Raw genomic sequence first — 19,566 nt, forward strand, 5'->3', positions numbered from 1 at the left:
CCTCCCAAGACACCAAATAACTGGGACCATTGGATGAGCCGATCCAAACATTCGGGATTGGAATTAAGGCTTTTTTATTTTTTTGTGTGTGTGTGTGAAGAAAGCTTGAGTTTGGGAGATGAAATTGGAGGGTGCAAGAAGGCTGAGTTGAGTTGAGCCATTGGAGGATGCAAGAAGGAAGATTAAATTTCTCTGAGTTTGGGAAGATAAGGATTGGAGTTGATTTTGTGAAATTAATAAGACTGCAAAAAATACTACTTTAGTGCATTTATCTTATTAGACTGCTTTGGGATTTTTATATGTGACTGTGTATTGTAGAGGAAAGTGCAGTTTGGATAGACCTTGTGTGTTATATAAAGCATGGTTTTACCACCGCTGACCCGGATAGTTGGACTGTTCGGCCCGGGAAATATTCAAGCAACCTGTTTCGTTTAATCCTAAACCCAGTTTTTGGCCAAAAATCATTGAATTTGTCAACAATTTATTGACCTGAGCAATCGAACAATCAATTCGTTCGGCCTGTTTAACAGTTTTAGCAATTTTTTTGAATCGAATCGAACAATTGACCCGAAAACCAGTGATCAAAACGGTTTCGGCTCTGGATCGGTTTTTAAAACAAATGTATACAATTTGGATAGTAGAACACAATACTAAACACATGTAATATTATATATCACACACGTGTCAACTTGTTTTGGAATATATATTGGCATAATCACATGGCACTTGTATGGCCTTGGACATTGGATTCCATATGTCATACACATGTCAATGAGAATATGGAAACTAGCACGTGGCATGTTTTTTTATCTCCTTTTTATTGATATATTCTTGTATTTCCTCATCTTTTTTTCTTTAATCATATGACCAATCACAACCGTCCACTCTCCACCTATTTCCTCATCCTTTTCTCCCTTTCTCATACCAAAAGCTATTTGCCTTCCTAAAAAACTTCCGGTCCTCTCCTCTCTCTCTTCCTACTTTTTTTATCCACTCAACCAAAAAATCTACTTTCTTATATTGGATTTTGGAATTATAGTTTTTGTATTTGGTTATTCATACGTATGTTCATTCAAATACCCTGTTATTTTCATTTTATAACATAAAAATTAAGGTAAAATACAAAAACCTTCCCTGAACTTTCTGACAATCATAAAAATCTTTCTTATAGTTTCATTTTAACAAATACTTCACTTGAAATTTTGAGAAACTGAACAAAAACATCCATTTCATCACTGTTTCAGATGGAAAACATTAGATTGATGCACCAGCTTTTTTCCAAATAACCATTCTATTCTTTTATAAATTATTTTACATAAAAAATTATTGAAATAACCCTATTTTAACTCAACAAAACCCTCTTTTAACAATCATTCCAGTAATTTTACATACAAAATGACTGAAATATGTTTTTTTGTTAAGTTAAAATGGGATTATTTCAGTAATTTTGTATGTAAAATAATTTATAAGAGGGTAGAATGGATATTTGGAAAAAAACTGGTGCATCAATCTAACGTTTTCTGTCTAGAACAGCAATAGAAATGAGGTTTTTGTTGAATTTCTCAAAAATTAAGGGGAGGTATTTATTAAAATGAAACCATAGGAGAGGTTCTTGTATTTTACCCTAAAAATTAATTAATAATTCTACTAAACACTCAATCCTTTCTATTTATTTTGTAAAATACTCATATTAAATTATTATTTACCAAATCAAGACTTATAATAAAGAGTTGTCAAGTGTCAATGGGACAGGTCTGGTTCAGGGTGTAGCAGTCCCGTTCCGATTATTAATGGAGATAATATAAATGACCCAGAACTGAACGGATTATTAATCAGAACAATCGGGTCTCAGCCAATTAGACCTGATTGTACTTGACACCTATGAGGCTATAACTACCAACAGTAATAGATTGACAAAATAAAAAAAAACTATTAACAGTAATAAAAATTTAGAACATCATTTTAATGATATAACATTAACAAAACTGAAGAAATACTAAAGTGTTTGCATTATGGCTGTTGGTATTAGGGAGTTGGTTGGTTTTATAGTATGTTTGGTCGGGTTCAGTTCAGCTACTATGCTAATTCAAGAGGTCGGGTCAGTTTTGGTTTGGTTGTATGTATTAATATTTTACATTTTAAATTTAAAACTTTTGGGAAAATTCCCATATTTCCTAGTTTAATATATTTTTATATTATAATTTTTAATTATTTTTAATTTAATTTTTTAATAATACTATTGTAATATTTTAAATTTAAATCATTTGAACCGATCGATCAAATCAAAAACCGACCTAAACCAATACAACTTGAGTTGGCTAATTTTCAATAATGGTCAGTTGGTTTCGGGTGATCAATTCTCCAGCCCCGATTAGATTTGTTTAGTTGGCCAAACAACTTAGAACCAAACTAAACCAACACATGAACACTCCTAATTTGTTGCATGTTGATAAAATATATGATTTTAACAATAATTATCTTAATAAAATTTACTATTTAAAATATAACATATAACAAAGTTTACAAGAAAAATGAAGTGATTAACTGTATAATTGGTTCAGGTTAGCCCCGACTAAATAAATTAATTGGGACAAAATCATCAAATCAGAACTTATATAATTGATTTGGTTTTGAATATTTTGAGTTTTAGAAGGGCATGGGGGCTCTAACATTCTATGCCCATGTTGAGGGGGATTGTTTGACTAATTGAAGTGGACATCATTGGCTGTTTTGATAATATAGATTATGCATTATTGAATTCAATCGCACAATTTCATATTGGGCAAGGAAACAAAAGCTTTTGTCAATTAATTGTTGCTTTTTTAACAACCTATATTAGGGATAAAGAAGAAAAGAGCTATGCCTCCAATTTAAAAAGCATAGACCCTAAGGGCGGAGCTAGGAATTTTCTCTTGGGGAGGCAAGTTAAATAAGAGAATGAGGTGGGGAGTAGAAGTAGGCTGTGTAGAGAAATGGGGTGGGAAGGTTTGGGTCTATTCTAAATTTTCAAAGAAAAAAGAAACAAAAGTTTTTAATTTTGGCAGTTGGAGGAGCATTAGAAAATGATCCTTTAGCATTTTAGTTCAAGGTGTTTTTTTTTTTTGCCTCTACTTAGTAACTATATATAAATATTGATTTAACAAAAAATTTGTAGGGCCAAGAACACCACCAATATACTTGGCAGCGCCCATGATAGACCTGGCCCATTAACAGCCCTAAATAATAATATTTTAATATATATTATTAAAATCACTCTTATAAAATTCTTATATATTAAACAAATAGTTTTCTAATGCTAAACACGGTTCATTTACTAATTGGTAATTAAGAAGGTTGGTCAATTAATTATACCCACCCCATGTGCTTACCCAAACACCAATTTTGAGGGTGTTTATTGCGTTTTGAATCTCTATTGACTCTTGTAGGGATTTCTCCATTACCAAAGAGGATTGAAGATGTAGATGTTGGCATGTTGCCATTTTTTAATTTGATATTAACGAGTCTCGTTAAGCAAATCATGCACACCCCCCACCATTTTCCTATTAAGTTCTTGTGCCAATTCTTAGGGGCTCGTTTGGGAGGGTTGAAACTTTGATTGAACTGCTTTTATGACGAACCTTTTGCTCAGAACAACTGAACTACAGCGTATTTGGTTTTACAAGGTCTACCCAAAAAGCCCCAAATGGCCATCTTACTGCCAAAAACGTGTTTTTTTTTTTTTGGCTGAAGCTTCTTTTAGGCACATTTTGGAGGGCCGGGTTGAAAATTCAGCTAAACTGTTTTCACCTGCTTTGAAGCACTTCAGTTCAGACAATCTATTCAAAGAGGCGGAAATTCAAATAATTGATTGACTACCAATTTGGTCTCTTTGGATTTTTCACCAAATGCAACTTATACTCTGTTCATGTGGGTCCCACCTTGGAAAGCTAGAGGTTGCTCCAGGAAAGCCCTTCCAAATGGATTCCGGCTTTGCAAGGTGGATCTTCGGTTCCTCACCTCACCTGAACAACTTGTAATATGTATGACTATAAGCATGTAGAGGTATAAATAGGGCATTGCCGTGGCCCAGTATCATTGCATCGGTTGTGTTGGATTTGGGGTTTTAAGTTGGTGGGCCAGGTCAGCATGGCCCAACAGTGTGGGTCATGCCGCCCGTGGCCCATGAACTAGCATGACCTGGCTTGTGACATGACCTATATATTTATATATAATATTTCTATATTATACTTATAAATTATAATTATATAATAGTATATAATATATAATATATTAATAAAATAAATAATTGTTTTCAGTTTTATCATATTATTTTATTTAATTATTATACATATAAATAATTGCATACATCAAATTTCATATAAAATAAGAATTTTAAGATTTTTATTCAATATTTTTTAAATAAATAGCTTTGACTCGATCCATGGCCCGAATGGGCCTAAGGCTTAGCCCACGAACCAGCCTATCCCGTGGCATGGCATGCCATTGCACGGGCTCACATTTTGCGCAAACCACATGCGGTCCATGCCGTGTTGGCGCAACATGACCCGTTTTACACCTCTAAAGTCATAATTGGTGAAAATCCCACAGGAGAGCCGATAATGAATATCTGAAATCGCTTTTGCTTTTCGAAAGCAGCTCGGTGACAGTAGCTCAACCAATTCTTCAGCCCTCCCAAACGGATCCTTAGCTACCCACTTTTGTGTGTTGACTCAGGGCGAATCTCGCTCGATTCCCGAGTGTACTCGCCAGGAGATCCTTCCCAAGATCTAACGTTCCTCTGCACCGTCACACACGCTCACATGCCTCCTTCGCGCGAGTGACACACTAACACTAGCTTTCTTCTTCCATCTTCAGAGTTCCGAGATTTTGGTACTACATCTCTATCTAGCTCTGTTTCAGAGAGATCTGCGTACAATGTCGATAGAACCCTTCTGATCTCTCAGAAAGCAGATACAACACGAGAACCAGAACTTATACAAGTTTACAGAAGAGGGAAAGAAGGAGGAGAAGATGGGGTATGGGTTAACGTCGGCATTCGATTCAAAGACAGGGCAGATGCTATTATTGGCTCTGCTTATCATGGTTGCTTCTTTCTACACCGGTACTCTCTTCGGTAATAATACCGCCATTTACGTTTCTCTAAGCCCCTCTCCTGTTTCTGTCTCTCACTCTGATTCTTCTCCTGGTACGTTTCCCTTCCAGACCCCCACTCTTTCATTCTCTTTCATTTTGAGTCGTGCATGTAGTTTTGGTATTGAATTGTTTATTTTAGCAAAGAAATTGGAATGAGGATTCCATCTAGAACAGCTTACAGGACGAATTATGAGTGATCTGTAGAAACATCGTTTCTTTGGGATCTTATGCTTTTAAGTGGGTTTTATTTCATTCAGGAGAGACATCTTTACTTTGATTTATTGCTGTTCCATGTCTGCAATATTTGTTCTTTTGTTGGTTGCTGGGTAAATTTTTCCATTTGTCTATAAGAAATGCGGATTTTGCAAAATGTAGCTGGTACTGAATTGCATTAGTAGTCTACCTCCTTAGATATCGTGCTGTTGTCAGATGCTCTCCTAGGCTAACAAGTCATCTAGTGAACTGGTCAGTTAAAAGGTATGAGCTTGTGAACTTGTTCTCGCAATTGACCCTTTAACCCATCCTTTAGAGTATCCCCCTGCAAATAGCAAAAGGCCTCCTGATTATGATTTAATTCTATTAGTAGCCGAAAAAAGTGGACTAAGGATGGATCCTAATTGTCTGTATCTGTAGTCTGAATGGATGACAAATTTTTATACCAGCCATATGAAAGGCTTGACAAGAGATGTTATGTAAATATACATAACTTGGCTAGATACTTTGTCATCTTTCATGAGGATAGCCTACATTTTCTTACCAAATACTGTAAATTGTTTTGTTGCCTGTCATGATTATAACCTTAAGATTGAAAAATGCTTTCTTCTATGGTGCACTATACCTGAAACTACACTGTTATACATTTTGTCAATAATGTATGGTTTTATTAATGATAAATACTTGGAGTACAAGGAACATACAAAACCAGAGTTGCATAGCAAGAGGAGCCACAGCCCAACCTCATGTGAGGAAACAAAAGAAAGAAAAGAAGCAGCAAACACAAGAAGAGCAACTAACCCAGGATAGAAGCACCCCTCTACAACTCCAGTCTTCCCAGTTCCTACAGCTCCTCTAACCAGACTATCTGGTACCGAATTTCCAGATCCAGGGATCCATCTAAATGTGGTATTAAATCTAGATGCTTGATCTATTGCATTTCTAATGGGGTGTCTTAGTCTCCAAGCCCAGCTAACATATTCCTCATCAAACTAATGTTACCTTGACAGTTAACCTCTGTCCATATCATTCCAAAACTCACTTAGTATATCAAGTTCTGCCCTTGGGTTTGATAAGGGTCTACCTCGACCCCGAAACCTACCTGAAGCAACCTCAACCTGATCATGATCCAACTCGACTAAATAAAGAGAGGATGTCAAACCTGACATTTCTTGTTCCATATATAGTACACCTATACTCAACTAAGCTTATATTTATAAATATTTCAATGCTGCAATGTCAACGGGTTGTGTTTAGCTCAGGTTTACCACAACTTGATCAAGGCTGAGCCAACCTTGACCCAATAGGGTTGGGTCAGTTTGGGTTTACCACTTAACCCAACTCACTGGCATCCCTAGCCTCAATAGACCCACTTTGAAAATAGATACCTGGTACTAGAAGAATCACTCCCATTTGATATCTAAGATGCATATGATTCTGAGGGATGGGGGACCTAGTTGCCTAGATAGTTGAGAGCTCCCATCAAAATTGACCATAATTTCTTTCAGGGTTGGGGGGACTCCTAAACTATAACCAGATGCAGGGGTGGGGCCAAAAATTTTTTATAAGGGGGGCCAAAACCTAAATGAAGTATGGATGGACTCATGGGGGGGGGCAACCATTTAGGTGGAGAGTGGGGGGAGGGGAAAATTTACATAAAAAACTGTATTATCGTAAAGATTTTCTGAACCATAGGGGGGGGGGCATGGCTCCCCTGGGTCCCCCCTGGCTCCGCCCCTGACCAGATGACTGAGGAAGGGTGATGCTATGACCTTCCATCTTAATTACAAGGTCTATTGAGACATCAATAAACTATTGTTCATCAGAATAGCATGTTGATCAAGTCTGTCACAACCTCCGAGGGATTGAATCTATTTAAGCAGACTTATTGCTTCTCTCCTCTTATATGCTATATATCATCATTAGTAAGGGTGTATGCAATTTTTCTTTGTTTCTTAGGGAGTTTTTTTCTTTTGTTTCTTTGATAACTAATAGGAAAAATTATTAATTACTCAGTAATGGAATAGTATACAGTTGGGGCTTCCTAAAGAGGCTCAAGACACAGCCTCAATTAAATGAAATAATTACAAATGAGCCCAATAAAACTGGTCCCTTGTCACTTTTTGCTTAGCCAAGGAGTTTTCCATTCCATACCAATCTCCTTTCCCATTGAATGCTTGCAACCAAATTTGTGGTCAGTCACTTAAATTTCTTGATCGCCGCCCTATAATTCCATATCACTGAATCGGGATTGTTGATCCAACCAGTTATCACCTTAGAATTTCCCCTCAATGCACTGCTGTTTTTTATGGATCCCGAGAGAGTTAAATCAAATGGTAGACACTTTAGCTAAATCTGGTTTGGGAAGGGATATTTTGTATGGTTGTTATTATTTGGCTGTTTCTTGAGTGGGCTTTAGTCTTTTTGTTGTCAAGCCCTTGATTGTACATCTGCTCATGTTCATCCTTCCCCTTTTTTGAATGAAAAGTTATCTTTCTCTGAAAAAAGAAAGACATGAAGGCGTTTCCAGATTCTTGTAACAGACTTATCCTGCATTTAAAAGTGCTACTTTTGAGTGCTTATTGGGAAAGTGCTAAAAGATTCCAAAATCACCCAAGAAAAAGCCAATTTGGGCATTTGGTAAAAAAATCCCAATAAGCGTTTTCTCACCAAAATAAGCCCATCTTGAAGAACCTGAAAATTTGGGCCTTTTCCCACCCACATTTTGAAGAAGCGCTTATTGCACTTCTGGCCTGTCTTGGCCTGCCACCTAATTATCAGAATACCTATACTACCCCTGTTTGAAAGAAACACTTCTTCACCAAACACTCATAAGTTTCTTATTTAATAACCACTTATTTGAATAGCCCACTGCCTTACACTCAATGAATAAGTTGATTTGCTAATTCCCTTACAGTGGATGTAGTACACATCTTTGAGAGAACAGACTTCTTTCATCATCATTGCCATTGGAAAACATAACAGGTGTGACAATCATGCGAGCAACCTTCCAGCAAAGAGTTCTAATCTTAGCAGGAATTGGGTCCTTCCTCATTAGTTTGTATAGAGATCTTCCAAGGGAAGTTCAATAAAGGCTTTAGGTTGTTTAGATCATGGAAGAAAAAGGTGTAGTTGAATACTCCCTTGTCTTAAATCCAAATTTAACTATGGGCACCAGATGTGTCAAGGATAATGTCTCGTCTTTTAATAAGAGAATTGAAACCATCATGATCTCTTAGACCTCTATGGGGACATATTATGATGGTTCAAGTACATGTCAGGCCATCAAATAAGCCTACCAAAAAAGTTAGATCATTGGTGGTGGATGTGGTTGGTAATATTGATAATTTAGTTGTGTTCTTAGGCCAGAAATCTTTTTGATAAATGATAGAGTTTTATTAAACAGAGAAGGGGTTACATCGAGATTTACAAGACAAACCATCTCAATAGGGACACGAGGTGCAATCCCAACCTACAACAACACAATTCAACTGAGCCAAAAAAAGTTCAGACTTATGCACCTCCCATCTTCGCAAAGTAATCTGCCATCCCATTTGTTGACCACCTTTTCCATTGAACAAAAACTGTCATAGGCACCTAATGGAAAAAGGCAAACAAAACAGGAGACAAACAAAAGAACTTCTTCATCTAACTTGGGGGTTGAATGAGGGCTCTGGAAGCATGGGAAGGAAAAGTAGATCTGCTCATCGTTGACTATGGTTAATGTTAAGATTTTATTGTGGAATAATAAGAGTGTTTGGATCTGGGAGGAGACGGATGGTGGCAGGGGACTTTATCAAAGAAAAGAGGCCGGATATCTTGATGTTACAGGAAGCTAAATTACAGAAACTGTATTTCTCTATCATAAGGAGTATTTGAGGTTTCCAGCTGTGTGATTGGCTTTATATTCCAGCAGTAAATACTGTAGGGGTGTAGCTCTGGTGTGGAATAGCTCCATATTTACTGTGGTAGATAATCATGTTGGAGTCTTCTCTATTATGGTGAAACTTTACTCACAGAAGCTGGATACAACTTTCCAATGCGTTAGAAGGTTTGACAGTTTAATGAAGCTATTTTCAGATTTTGTGCAAGAGTGGGAGATGCTGGACTTAACTCTGGCGGGTGCTCGTTTTACCTGGACCAACAACCAGGACTCCCCTTCTCTGGTGAGACTTGACCATTTCATTATTTCTGTGGAATGGGAGGAGCTGTTTCCTCAGTCTTTACAGGAAGCCCTTCCGAGGGTAGTTTCCAATCACATCCCTTTGATGCTGGATACAGGGGGGATTACCAAAAATCCTGCGCCCTTTAGATTGAAGCACAGGTGGCTGGAGCTGGAAGAGTTCCGTGCAAACATTATTAAGTGGTGGTCTGAAGCAAGATTTGAAGGGTCAGCTAACCACGTGTTCAGCAAAAAGTTACACAAGGTAAAGGTTCAGGTTAAAGAGTGGCAGCTATTTCAGTCTAGTGAGTCCAGGAAAAGGAAAGAGGAATGTTGCCAAATTATTTCTGAAATTGACAGAGAGGAAGAGGATGCATTTTGGTCAAACTTGGAGAAATTGGATGAAGGTTTGCGCTTCCAAGTTACTCTATTCTGCTAAATGGTCCAGCAAAAGGTAATTTTAGAAGCTTTAGAGGTCTTAGGAAAGGAGACCCCCTATCCCCCCTTCTATTCCTTATTGTCTTGGAAGGCCTGAGTAAGATGATTGATAGAGCTGTGGGAGGTGGCTGCCTAGAAGGATTTCAAATAGCCAACAATGGTGTAGAAATCCCCCTACTTCAATTTGCGGTTTATACACTATTTTTTTTTTTTTTTGCAGTGCTAAAGCAGAGCAAGTAATTTCTTTGAGGTACATTCTGTGCTGGTTTGAAGTGGTGTCAGGGTTAAAGATCAATTTGGCGAAGAGTGAAATGATGGCTGTTGGAGAGGTTGCAAACTTGCAGTCCTTGGCAGATTTCTTGGGTTGTAAGCTAGGTGCTCTTTCTTCTTCCTATTTGGGGCTGCCTTTAGGGGCCAAGTGCACTTCTAAAATCATTTGGTCTTCAGTGGTGGAGAAAATGTCTGGTAAACTAGCTTTATGGAAGGCAAGGTACTTGTCTAAAGGGGGTAAGCTAACTCTTCTAAGGACTGTGTTGGCCAGCATCCCTATTTACTATATGTCTTTGTTTCCAATTCCTTCAGAGATAGCTTTGAAATTGGAGAAAATTATGAGAGACTTCCTTTGGGTGGGTTAGAAAGACTCTGAAAAGATCCTATTTGTCAATTAGGACCAGATTTGTAAGCCTATCAAATAATCAAATACAGTGGTCTTGGAATTAGAAAACTTGTTAGCGTAGGGGTATTTCTGTCTTTATACCTTGATTGATGTTGCTGATCTGGAATGTTGTGTTGAAACATGTGCTCTTAACTTAAGTAAGGGCACATAGGTCTTTTCAGTTATGTTTTAATAATAATATAAATACTTCCTGGCCGACTGGGAGAAGTCAAGTTGACTCTTTCAGTTCGAACCAGAATTCTCTCTTTCTCTCTTTCTCTCTTTCTTTATCACTTTTTCTTCTTCTACATAACTGAACACAGTCAGGCCGAACTCTAAGGCAGACCTGAATTCTAACATGGTATCAGAGCAGGTTAAATCTGCCTAGATTTCTGCTTGCCTAGGGTTCATTCTCTGCGCACCCTATCTAGGGTTTTCCTCCTTTTTTCTGTGTTCGATTGGAGATAAGGGAAAGGGCTGAAAAGGAGTGATCTCCCTCTTCCCTTGGGGGTCTCTATGCCTCCAGTCAGGTCGTATGTGGCAGGTTGCTATGATTTCTGAGATCGCCCTCTCCTAGTAGAGGAAGAATAGAGGGCCGAACTGTGTGTGGCTGTTGTGTGTGGACTGCTCTCCCGCTCGCATGGGTGTTACTTCAGCGATAAGGTAAGAGATTTCAGTTCTAGGTTTTTTTTTTGAAGAGATATGATCATATAGTGTTTCGGCCAGTAAGAGCTAGGGTTTATGCTGGTTTCTTTGTGCATGTTGAAGGAAGAGATATGATCATATAGTGGTGAGATTTCAGGTAGTTGTAGGAGCAGGGTTTGTGGTGTAAAGAGCACACATTCCAGCAACAATTAGTGCTGCAATCAGTGTGACAGGTGTGACCTAGTGGTGTGTAGTGTGCAGATCTCAGTGATAATAGAATTCAGCAAGTGTGTAGAATTGGTGATAACATAATGGGAGACAGTAATGATTATAAACCTAGTGTGATGGTGCCTACAGACTACCTGAATGTTCAGATGACCTCCATTAAGTTAAATGGAGAGAATTATGTGCCTTGGGCTAAATCTGTTGAAGTCTTTCTAAAGGCAAAGAAGAAGGTAAAACATACCAGAGAGGAGAAACCCTCCTCTGACTCTCACGAATATGAAGATTGGGAGCAAGAGGACGCTCAGATCATCACATGGTTGTGGAACAGTATGGAACCCAGGATTAGTGTGAACTTCATGTTCCTTGATACTGCCAAAGACGTGTGGGACCATGCGAAAAAATTGTATTCGGGGCAGGTCAATACAACCAGAGTTTATCAGCTTTATCAAGAGTACTTTAATTTGCAACAGGGCAATCAGAGTCTTGAGGAGTACTATGCCAACATGAGGAACATACGTAATGAGTTGAGTGTCTATCATCCCCTCACTTCTGATGTCAAGATTCAACAACAACAGAGAGAGCAGCTTGATGTGACTAGGTTTTTGGTGGGGCTAAAGTCTAAGTATGAACCAGTACGAGCTCAGATATTAGGGGGATCAGCTCTTCCGCCCCTAGAAGAGGTATTTGCTCGACTTCAGAGGATTTCTATCGGATCTACTAAGAACTCTAATATCTCAGATAGATCTGCCTTTGTTGCATCGAGAGGCCGTGGTGGTAGAGGTGGAGCTCGGGGAGCTCAGTCTGGCCGTGGTGGTAGAGGTGGAGCTCGGGGAGCTCAATCTGGCCGTGGTGTTGGTAGTGGTTCTGCATATGGCCGAAGTGGCAATAGTGGGTCTACTTATAATCGTGGTGGTGGTCATACTAGGAGCAGAGATTCAGGGGGAGCCCGTGGTAGAGGACGTAGCTCAGGCCCGAGGAAGTGCACTCATTGTGGTATGGATGGACATACCATCAACTATTGTTATGATTTACATGGTCCTCCCTCAACCTGGGCCAATCATGCCGCGACCAGTGACTCAAGTTCCAGCTTTAAACAGGAGAATCATTCATCTGACCAGTTGCCTCCTACATCCACAGATGGTTCCATGAAGGAGATGGTGAGTGTTCCCCGTGATGAATATGAGAGGTTCATCCCATTTCTAATTATGTTTCTCTTACTCACCTTTCCGCTTCCCATCGCCAGTTTGTTACCTTGTTATCATCAGTTGTTGTTCCTAAAGATGTCCAGGAAGCCCTTGCCTCTCCAAGGTGGTGCCATGCCATGGAAGAAGAACTCTCAGCCCTTCATCATAATCATACTTGGGACCTCGCTGCTCTTCCTCCTGGGAAGCAAGCTGTTGGTTGTAAGTGGGTTTATACAGTTAAGTATCTGCCTGATGGTAGTGTTGAACGCCTGAAAGCGCGGTTAGTTGCAAAAGGGTACTCCCAAACCTATGGCATCGACTACACAGAGACCTTCTCACCGGTTGCTAAGATAGGGTCAGTTCGTGTTGTGATCTCTCTTGCAGCCATGTATGAGTGGCCACTATATCAGCTTGATATCAAGAATGCCTTTTTGCATGGTGACTTACTCGAGGAGGTCTACATGGAGCAACCTCCAGGGTTTGTTGCTCAGGGGGAGGATGGTAAGGTGTGCAGACTAAGGAAGGCTGTATATGGGCTTAAACAGTCTCCTCGAGCATGGTTTGGTAGGTTCAGTGAGGTGGTAAAGAAGTTTGGCATGAAACAGTGCAAAGTTGACCATTCTGTATTTACTCATGACTCTCCGGGAGGAAAAATACTGTTGGTGGTGTATGTAGATGATATTGTTATTACTGGGAATGATAACATTGGTATTGATAGGCTGAAAACTTATCTGCAGGATCACTTTCAGGCAAAGGATCTGGGTAAATTGAAATACTTCTTGGGGATAGAGGTAGCGAGATCCAAGTATGGGATTAACCTGTGCCAGAGGAAGTATGTGCTTGATTTGCTGGAAGAAACAGGCTTGTTGGGTGCCAAACCAGCTGAAACACCCATGGACACAAATACCAAGCTAAGCAGTGATATGGGTGAAGTGTTTGAAGACCCTGGCAGATACCGACGACTTGTGGGCAAACTAAACTATCTAACCATTACCAGACCAGACATCTCATTTGCAGTTAGTGTGGTAAGCCAGTTCATGCAAAAACCTCTGACTCCTCATTGGAATGCGGTTTTGAGAATTGTGAAATATCTAAAAGGGGCCCCGGGTCGCGGTCTGATATACAAGAGTGGGGGAAAACTTGAAATAGAAGGGTATTCTGATGCTGATTGGGCCGGTTCTATGTCTGATAGGCGGTCTACCACAGGCTATTGCACGCTTCTGGGAGGTAACCTGGTGACATGGAAAAGTAAGAAGTAGACGGTTGTGGCAAGAAGCAGTGCAAAGGCAGAATATAGGGCTATGGCGCATACCGCTTGTGAAGTAGCGTGGCTAAGGAACCTTCTACAGGAAGTAGGGTACAACATTAACACTCCAATGAAGCTCTATTGTGATAATCAGGCTGCAGTTCATATCTCCTCTAATCCAGTGTTTCTTGAAAGAACCAAGCACATTGAGGTTGACTGTCACTTTGTGAGGGAGAAGGTGCTGAATGGAGAGCTAGACACTACACATGTTAATACAGGAAATCAGTGGGCTGACCTATTTACAAAAGGCTTGAGTCGGGGAAGAGTGGACTACATATGTAACAAGCTGGGAGTATATAATATATACTCACCAGCTTGAGGGGGAGTGTTAGCGTAGGGGTATTTCTGTCTTTATACCTTGATTGATGTTGCTGATCTGTAATGTTGTGTTGAAACATGTGCTCTTAACTTAAGTAAGGGCACATAGGTCTTTTCAGCTATGTTTTAATAATAATATAAATACTTACTGGCCGACTGGGAGAAGTCAAGTTGACTCTTTCAGTTCGAACCAGAATTCTCTCTTTCTCTCTTTCTCTATCACTCTTTCTTCTACATAACTGAACTTAGTCAGGCCGAACTCTAAGGCAGACCCGAATTCTAACAAAACTAAAACCTTTCAATCTGGCCCTTCTTGTAAATGGTTCTGGAGGTTTTTTATTTTTTTTGATCAATAAATGGTTCTGGAGGTTCTTCAAGAGCCCAATGAGCTTTGGAGGCAAGTTATAGCACAGAAGTATGGTATTCATGCTAACGGGTGGTATGCAGCTGAGTCTAACCTCTCTTATGGATGTGGGGTGGGGAAGGGGATCTATAAGGCTTATTCTCATTTTGTAAAGGAATTAAGTGTAAGGTTGGGAATGGTACAAATTTGAATTTTTGGCATGATAGTTGGTGCTCAGACTTCCCTTTGAAAGACTTGTTTCCAGAATTATTTCTCTTGGCCGCTGATAAGGAAGCCAAGGTAGCTGAGCGCTATGTTGTTTCAGGTGATTCTCTTGTCTGGACTCCCTCTTTCCGAAGAGACTTTAATGATTGGAGGTTCCTCAGGTTGGCAGAGCTGTTGGCAAAGCTGCAAGACGTAAGGTTAAACCCCCTTGCCACAGATCAGCACTGTTGGAGTTGGTCCAAGTCTGAATCTTTCTCAGTTAAATCCTTGTACTCTGGTTTGGATCCTGCCATGCTAGACTTTTTCCCCAGTCACCTAGTTTGGGGTGGCCTGGCCCCCTCTAAAGTGAAGTTTCTTGCATGGGTAGTGGTTGGAGATAAGTGTTTGACAAAGACCTTGCTGATTTGAAAAGGGTTGGTGCTGCCAGATACCTCTTGTGGCTTATGTGGTAAGGGAGAAGAGACCTCCTGTCATCTGTTTCACCACTATGAATTCTCTTCAAGAATCTGGAATCACTTTGTTTAGGTCATTCATTCTTCCTCCTGCATGCCTAATTCTGTCAAGTCCCTTCTTGAGAGCTGTGTAGAGAGATTGGGACGAATAGGCCCTAGCCCATTCGTGTCTTTCTAATTGGTTCTTTCTTGTTATATTTTCTTACTGGGCCTTTTTTTTATGCGCCTTTAGCTCTTGTTTATGTTTTCTAAGTATAGTGCTGATGTGGATGCCTACTTAAGGGCAACCTTGTAAAATATGTAACTTAAGCAAGTTTATTAAAAAGGATTAGTGGGAGAAAGAGGAGATTATCGAACTCCTCCTTTCTTTTTCCTTTCTTCTCCAATCTTCCTTCTTCTTCTTGCTGTCTTCTTCTTCTTCCTTAATTTCTTTTGCTTTATTCTAAAATATTCTACTAATTTTATTGGTTTGAATCACATCTTGGTATCAGAGCAGGTTTCCCTTCCGTTTTTCCCCTTTTTTTCTTTTTTTTCCCATACACTTTTTTCTAATTGAAAGGTGTATAGAGAGATCAATTGCTGATTATTCAGAGATTTTGTTTGCCTACTTGGTAGAGGGTTTGGAGAGTTAGAATCTGGCTGAAGGTTGCCAAGAAAGTGGGACTGCAATTTTTTTACCAAAACCCTAGCCGACTAGAGAATTTCCAGTTACGGGTTAAAGAGCCCGTTTGGGTGTGGCGCTCAAGGCTTGGAGGGTTTCTTTCTCCCTGGAGGCCAAGTACAGTGAAACCCTAGTTTTGGGACTTTTGAGTGCTTGACTGACCTTAGTTAGGACCATAAAGGTTAAAACATTGTTTTTTGATTTTCGTTTGAATGATGGAGCAATTTGGAAGTGAGGTGAAGCAGATCCCGGTGTTAGGGGTTAGTTCCGTAGATTCCATTTTGACAGGAGTGACTACAATTAAACTTGACGGAACAAATTACCTTGCTTGGGCACAATCTATTAAGATCCATGTCTGTAGTAGAGGTAAACTAGGGTTTCTAATGGGTAGTAAGGCGATGCCGGATGAGACTGATCCTACATATGAGAAATGGATGCAGGATAACTACATAGTTATTGGGTGGTTGGTAAATTCTATGCAGCCCTATATAAGTCAACACTATCTGTGGATGACTTCAGCCAAGGAGATTTGGGATAGTGTGACAGAAACATACTCTAAAAAATTAAATATTGCAAGGGCCTATAAATCATGCTACAACCTCAAGTAATCGTAGAATTCCTTGGATTATAGATTCTGGTGCATCGGACCATATGACTAGCATACCCAACCTTTTTTGTTCATACCAGCTCCTCTTGGGTAGAGAGAAGATTTCTCTTGCCGATGGGTCTCTTACTCCCATCTCTGGCAAGGGGAATATTAAAGCCTCTAACTCACTTGTATTATCCTCTGTCCTTCATGTTCCCAAACTTAGCACTAATCTTTTATTTGTTAGTAGTTTAACAAAATCAGTGAACTGCAGCATAACCTTCTTTCCTACTTATTGTGTTTTCAGGACCTGAAGTCTCAGAGGACGATTGGGAGTGGCCATGAGGCGAATGGGATATACTTGCTGGATGTCTCTGATCAAAGTCCTAGATTACCTAGTGGAGTAGCTTTGGAGTCTGCTTTATCAGAGTCAATTAATAGAGTTATGATATGTCATTTTAGATTTGGTCATTTGTCTTTTTCAGCTTGAGTCATTTGTTTCCAGAAATGTTTAAGGGAATATCCCTATCGAGTCTTCATTGTGAGTCATGTGAACTTGCAAAACATTGTAGACAATCTTTTTCAGTGAGTAATAAAAGATCTGTTTCTCCTTTCCATATTGTGCACTCTAATGTGTGGGGGCCATATCATTTACCTACTATGGGGGGCTACAAATATTTCATTCTTTTCATTGATGATTTCTCTCGTTCCACATGGATTTACCTCATGAAATCCCTGGATGAAGTACCAAATATTGTACAAAAATTTCATGAACTTAATATTTACCCAGTTTAACACTCAGATCAAAATATTCCGATTTGATAATGCAAAGGAATATTTTGAGAAGAATCTCTCCTACTTTGATACCTTTGGAGTTATTCATCAGAGTTCTTGTTCCTACACTCCTCAACAAAATGGAGTGGCAGAAAGGAAGAACAAACATGTGGTTGAGGTTGCGAGAAGTCTCCTTTTTGCTTCCCATGTTCCTGTTAAGTTTTGGGGTGATGTTATCCTTACAGCTACATACTTGATAAACCGAATGCCTTCTTGGGTTCTGGGTTTATGAAGGGTTGAGAGATCCATCAGATGGACGCCCAAAGATTGCGGAATAAGGGGCGAATTTCAAAAATTTTTCTCTCCCTTCAACTGGGAATCACATTCCCTATTTAGAAAATCATATTTTCAAGGATAAATCTTGAACCTTAAACTGAATCAGATCTGAACCAAAAGGAATGGGAGAGAATGATACCTGATACGGAGAAGTAATATCTCCCAACGAAGGTGTTCACGCCCAAGGAAGGATCCAAAGACTGCTCCCACTGAAGATGGCGCAGTGCAGGATGGAGCAGAATCAGCAGTGTTCTTCCCCAAGAACTCTGTCCTTCGCAAGAAACAGCAGGATGGAACGTGAGCACAGCTCCCTTTTCAATCATTTCTCAAAGAATTGATGTCAAGATTCAATCTTGACTTCTCCCACAGCTGGAGATCGAACTGGCAAACAGGGCGGCAAGAGCAGGGAGGCGGCAAGAGAGTATTCGCAGGGTGCAGAATTCTCTCTTCTTGATTTCAGCACTAAAGAGGATCTGATGTGTTTCTTGGTCTCTCTCAAGGCTGCCGCCCCCTCCTTCCTTTTGTTAACTTGAAAAGATCAGCTCCTAATCCCATTAGGAGGTGCTTATCCAAATCATATTTGGATCAGCCTTCTCTTCTAATGATAAGGATAAACCCTTATCTTATCTGCAGATTAGATTAGCTTTATCCTAATCTTATTAGGAGGTTTCTAGATCTGAATCACATTCAGATTTGGACTCTCTGAGTGGATAGGATTAAGACCCTATCTTAACTGCTAATCCATCTCAGAATTCGCCCCTTTAATTAACTAAATTAATAGCCCAGTTCGAAATGGGCTTTAGGCCCATTAAGCTTATGTGCTCACTTAACCTTCCTAACTGCTGCCCAGTTGGGCTTCCTTGTATGGCGTGGAACCCAAGCATTGATCTACACATCAGCCACATGGGTTCGGCCCAGCCTTTGTTACAAGGCCTAGTCGAATACACTGTTAAAGACAGTGCACCCCCTGAAACCCATCAAATGGGCTCTATGGGCCCAACATTTACCCTAAGTGGTTCCTGGGCCAAGCCACCTTGTAACACCCAGGGACTATGGGCAGATGCAAGATTAGCCCATCAGGTATTATCCTCAATGGTCTTACACTTAACCTCTCAGCCCATAATGATCATACACTGCCCGACAAGAGAGGACCTCTCCCTCGGCTGCAAGGAACAGTGCTGCACTCTCCACTTATATGGATCCCGGGAATTAAAACCCTTTTGCAAACATTTTAGAAACCATAATATATATACTTTTATATCTCATATAAAATATATTTTGCAAAACAAATTTCAATGGTTGAAATCGGCTGCCGACAGTCTTGGTTTCCAACAGTGAGAGTGCATCCCCGATCATTACCTTTGTTTGACAAAGGGGCTGATCCTTTCACTATGATCACCCACTCAGATGAATTCTCGGATTGTCCCAACATACCCAGGTTTTGACCCCCGCTAAGGATCTCACTGATTGGTACATAAAAGACAGTCCGATCCGACACCTAGTGCAGTATCATAATTGAGTCTAGGGGTCGGGTGTAACTTTCCAGTTTTGCCCATCAATCTCCAAGGTCCAGGGCAATACTGGAAATCTGGTCCAGTTCAAAGATTCAATTAATCCCACACTGTATGTGCCTAGGGTCTCACCCCGGTAGCTGAGACAAGCCACCCCAACCGACTTGGTGGCACATCAGTGTCAGCCTTGTCAGGATAGGTCTCCCCAGACCGACCCACTAGCTGTGAACATTCAAAACTAACACGAGTCTCAATAAGTGTCCAGTTTAAGGGTAATACACAGAAACATACCAAGGGAACATGAATCAAATATGTACTTTTATTCATTTACAATAAACTCATAAAGTACATCAATTTTGATTGAAGCTAAGGGCATACAAAACTGTCTAACAGTTTAAA

At 39.9% G+C, this 19,566-nt stretch overlaps 1 protein-coding gene across 5 annotated transcripts in view; it reads left to right on the forward strand.

Moving 5' to 3' along the window:
- Window positions 1-4,723: 4,723 nt before the first annotated feature.
- Window positions 4,724-19,566, forward strand: part of LOC148845071 (putative methyltransferase PMT7) — a 78,982-nt gene continuing 64,139 nt past the window's right edge. For all 5 annotated transcript variants that reach the window (XM_088953612.1, XM_088953613.1, XM_088953611.1 and 2 more), the window contains exon 1: window positions 4,724-5,185. In XM_088953612.1, the coding sequence (XP_088809738.1) occupies window positions 5,011-5,185 (175 nt within the window). In that variant the 5' untranslated portion in view covers window positions 4,724-5,010. The remainder of the gene's footprint in view (window positions 5,186-19,566) is intronic.

Source organism: Nelumbo lutea, chromosome 7 (assembly GCF_056320005.1).
Source record: "Nelumbo lutea isolate HS-2025 chromosome 7, American lotus-T2T, whole genome shotgun sequence".
NCBI lineage: Eukaryota > Viridiplantae > Streptophyta > Magnoliopsida > Proteales > Nelumbonaceae > Nelumbo > Nelumbo lutea.